The 4,527-nt window shown below is 38.6% G+C and overlaps 1 protein-coding gene across 1 annotated transcript; it reads left to right on the forward strand.

Annotated features, from left to right (window-relative positions):
• Positions 1–70: 70 nt before the first annotated feature.
• On the forward strand, positions 71–1,658 carry LOC116379452 (vesicular integral-membrane protein VIP36-like; the record flags this gene model as incomplete). The annotated part of the gene is made up of 2 exons (XM_031841411.1): positions 71–190; positions 588–1,658. Coding segments are annotated over 2 exons (281 nt in total), but the record flags the coding sequence as incomplete, so codon positions are not given.
• Positions 1,659–4,527: the final 2,869 nt, after the last annotated feature.

Below are 4,527 nucleotides of genomic sequence, written 5' to 3' on the forward strand. Positions count from 1 at the left end.
ATATATATATATATCTATATATATATATATATATAGATTTTCTAAACTGATCGTTAATGTTATTTTCCAGATAACCACGACATCATCTCGATGAAGCTCTACCAGCTGATGGTGGAACACACCCCCGAGGAGGAGAACCTGGACTGGACCAAGATCGAGCCCAGCGTCAGCCTCCTCAAGTCCCCTAAAGGTAGATTCAAGTTCCCCGATTTTCTCTCTCTGACAGCAAAATACAGAGGTGAAAACATTGTAAATATAGCGTACTCTGAAACAGATGTTGGTATTTGTAGGTGTCTAACATACCACCACAGCAGTACATTACTTTGCTGGTGCTGCTGTCTGTAGAAACATCTGCACTATCCCTTTAAAACGCAGCGCCTCAACCAGGAAACAATAATAGAAGTTAGTTAAAGAAACAACAAGGAGGAATCTTAGTTCATGTTGGTACTAGGTTTTATTATCATGTTTCTGCTCATTACACTCTTTTAAAAACACGTTTCTGGGACTTATTTAAAATAAGAAGATGAGCAGCATTTCTGAATTGAACATGAAAATGAACACGGACTCTTCTTTTTTTTCCTTCGTAGACAACATCGACGATCCCACCGGAAACTTCCGCGGCGCACCGCTCACCGGCTGGAAGGTCTTCCTGCTTCTGCTGTGCGCTCTGCTGGGGATCGTGGTGTGCGCCGTGGTGGGAGCCGTGGTTTTCCAGAAGAGACAGGAGAGGAACAAGAGGTTCTACTAGAGGAGAACCTCATCCAGAGAGGTGTTTGTCGTGGAACGAACTGTTTCCAGACGACGGCACATTCAATGTGAATTCTTTCCTAAAGATTGTACAAAATGTTTATATCTTTTGAAGCACTGCGTTTTGGAGTGAGATGTGGTAACTTGTGACGTCGGTGAGAAGGTGCAAAGAACTAGTGGCGCCCGTCATGATGCTGTCTTTGTCCTCCATGTTTTCTTTAGTTCCAGGGTTAGAGTATAGACCTGCTGTCCTAAACAAACTTCAAAGAGTTTCTATTGGTTCCTCTGCTGCAGACGTGACGCTACAAAATGGTGAATTAGGCTGTTTTACCTTCGTTGAAGGAAAGTAGCTTCATACACAACATCGGATAAAAACATCGTGGGAACAGGAAACGTCCACATTAACGTCTGAAGCGTTGAGCTGGAGGCCTTATTGAGTGACTACACGTGAAGCACAACTTCTTCCTGTTGCGTCTTCAGGTCTGGTTGTCGGTTACGTGATTGGCTAACGTAGCGTTTCTCCAAAAAATTATGATAGAACTTTGCGTTGCAGGCCGCCCTGTTTTTTGGGGGTTTGCGTCCCCTCTGGTCTCCATCGCCGCCTCCCAAACACGTTTGTTTATTTCCTTTTCTGTGTTACCGTCGCTCTCATTTTGACATTTAAAAAAAAAAATACAATTTGGTCTGTTAGCGACTTTAAAATGACAGAATGGATTCAAGTTGCTGCTCTCCGTGTAAGACATTCCCCATAGAACAGAATGAATGCTTTGGCTCTGTAGGATTTTAAATGATGGAAACGGTATTCTCATGAATACGTACAGCTGTGTTTCTCATTGAACCACCTGAGTCACACGTCAGCACTATGATGTGTGTGTGTGTGTGTGTGTGTGTGTGTGTGTATATATATATATATACATACACACACACACACACACACACACACACACACACACACACAGACAGAGAGCAGGATGAGGCCACTCTAAAGGTTCAGTGCACGCGTGGATGCATCTTGAAAACTGGACACGCTGAATTATTTGATGCTTCTTTATTTCTTTTCTCTTTGGGGTCTTTTGAGCAGTGTTTTTTTTATCCAGAATATGCCTTTGTTGTTTTTCTAAGTGTGTTTGGGTTGAATTAACTTCTTCAGGATAATGAATATTAGAATAAAACAAGTGACTGATGCTTGCAGATATCGCTGGTGATGAAGCTTAAAGGAACAGGAGTTGTTGAACCCTGAAGACACATTTGATCAGTTTCTTTTAATGTCATGTTTAGTTATTTTATTTCCATAATGTTCCTGTTTGGTTCAGAAATGCCAAAAGTAAATTTTAAGGATTTGATGGCACACTTGTACTTTTCATTGTTGATGAAATGCAGCGTACTCTTTTAGCTTGAGTCAGCGTTCTTCAGGCCGTTCTGTATTTGTTTTCTGCCACATCGGTTGTTTTTGGTGATGGGTCTTAAAACAGCTCGTCTCAGCAGAAATAATGTATTCAAATAAATGAAGAAACCATTGGAATGTGAATTGTTTTCATTTTATCAGAAGTGGATTATTGAAGTATTATCAGGTAAAAATACCTCGGTGACAAAAGCAAAAGTCAGGATTATGAGTGCCCCCTTTTTAAAGTGCTACAACTAATACATACATGTTATATTTATGGGTTTTATTATATCACGTAAACAGTATTCTGATGTAGCTGTTGGTTTTAATCAAAAATAGTCATATTTCATAAGATCGCATGACGTCTGCACATAGCTGTCAGATAAATATCTTGCAGTAAAGAAAACAAACTGTTTTCCTCTGAAATGTATTGCAGTATAAATATACAGCATAGTGAAAATACTACAGTAAGTATTAATTGACATTAGTTGAACAATGTTTATTTCTTTACTTTCAACCACCGGTGAAAACAAATACATAACAACCCACTCTAGTAGCTAACATCAGATGAAACTGTATATAAATTAGTGCTGGGCAAGTTATCGCGTTAACGCATTCATTAATTAACGCCGACAATTATTTTATCGTGCGTTAACGCATTTTTTAAATTTATTATTTATTTTTTATTTTGTTGAAAGACAAGAGACAATACATAGACATAACAAGAGGATGACAAGAACAGTGGGATAAAAGCCAGCAAACATCCTATAGTCAGTTGTGTGTATGTGTGAACGTGTGTGTGTATATCCTTGAGCCTTTTGAGATGGGAAAAAATAATAATAATAATAAAAAAGTATTTTTTATTTATTATAATTGTAACAGACTCTCTCATGTTTATCGTTTTGTATTGGAGATATGTAGAGGCTGAAATCTTCCCCACAGAGAGAAGGCCGGAGAGCACGCTCCACTGTTGTTCTACAGTAGAGTCGCTACTTAATAAATCTACCATAAACTGGTTTACAATTAAAAAGTATTTAATCCTACTGAAGCTAATACAATTACAGAATGAAGGACACTACTAACAGAATATATAATATATGATCCGCGCGGAAAAGCTATTCACTCGCGACTCAGCCTGGAAACACAGATGTTTCCAGGCTCAGAGCCGATAAGAAAGAGAGTGAATTCCTTTCCAGCACTTCCTCTTACAGTTTGAAATCCCCTCCCTTTTGTCCATCTTAATTCCTATTGGCTAATTTCGGTTGCCTCCTCCTGGCATCAGGCTTCCGAAAACCCTCGCGCGGGTACAACCTGCAAAAATGTCTGTCTAGAAGTCTGACTTTCCCTTGGCTATTCTTCACAGTTTAATACATTCAATGACTGTCTTTTATGGCTTAACACTCCTACGATAAACATTCTATATAAAGATAAGGATTTGCAACTTTTGGCAAAAGCTTCACAAGTTTCACAAGCATAGATATAAAGGTGCTACTAAGATACACTTCTAACTACAAATCACTTCTAACTACAAATTCTAAAACACTCCTACAATTATGAATCTTCTAATTATGTAATCCAAAACACTTCTAATTATGATTTCTTAATTATGAATCATTAAACACTTCTATTATAATTTCTTAAAACAGTTCTAAACCCAAATTTCCTACAGATATGATGTCCCTTCAGGGTTGCCGTAGAGAAAAGGCGACTTCCGCTTCTGGCCGAGTGGGGGGGGCAGAAATAAAGAGAGAAGCTGCACCAGCTGTTGCTCTCCCTGGAGACTACTGGACATCGCTGCAGTAAAGTCAGCAGACACTCAGATCTCCGTGGTCAACTCAGCAGACACTTACACTTTAGTGCACCTATATGCTGAAATTCACGGTAAACGCATTTAAACGGCACAGATCGGGAGCGAGCGAAGGACTTTGAAAGTTAGCGGAAACATCCGAACACCCCCTGGTCATCAAAATCAAAAAAAGCTTTTGTGACTTTATTACCATGATATTTTTTCAAAATATAAATATAAATGTGGAATGAAATAGTTGATATTTTTAGGTTTTTCTGCATCAATTTCGATGTAAATGTTTTGAATGCAGACAGTACAACCTTCAAAATACAAGAGAAGATCTTCTTTAAAACCCAACGAATGCTGGCCAACAGAGTAGATTAAAACTTAAATGCATCAAGACTTTATGAGTCTGAAATAGAACTAAAGAAAACAAGCCAAGTCTGTTTCACAGCGCCGGGGTTACAACTGAGAGAATAAGACTCAAATATTGTCATTCATGTCATCAGAATACATCTGCAGCACATGAATGTAACAGAATACACACATGTAGTAGATGTTGTGCTCTACATGAGACAGTGATGTTATGAATCTGTTCATTTCATCATTC

The sequence above is a fragment of the Anarrhichthys ocellatus genome, unplaced genomic scaffold (assembly GCF_004355925.1).
Source record: "Anarrhichthys ocellatus isolate YVR2014 unplaced genomic scaffold, GSC_Weel_1.0 scaffold4357, whole genome shotgun sequence".
In the NCBI taxonomy this organism is placed as follows: Eukaryota; Metazoa; Chordata; class Actinopteri; order Perciformes; family Anarhichadidae; genus Anarrhichthys; species Anarrhichthys ocellatus.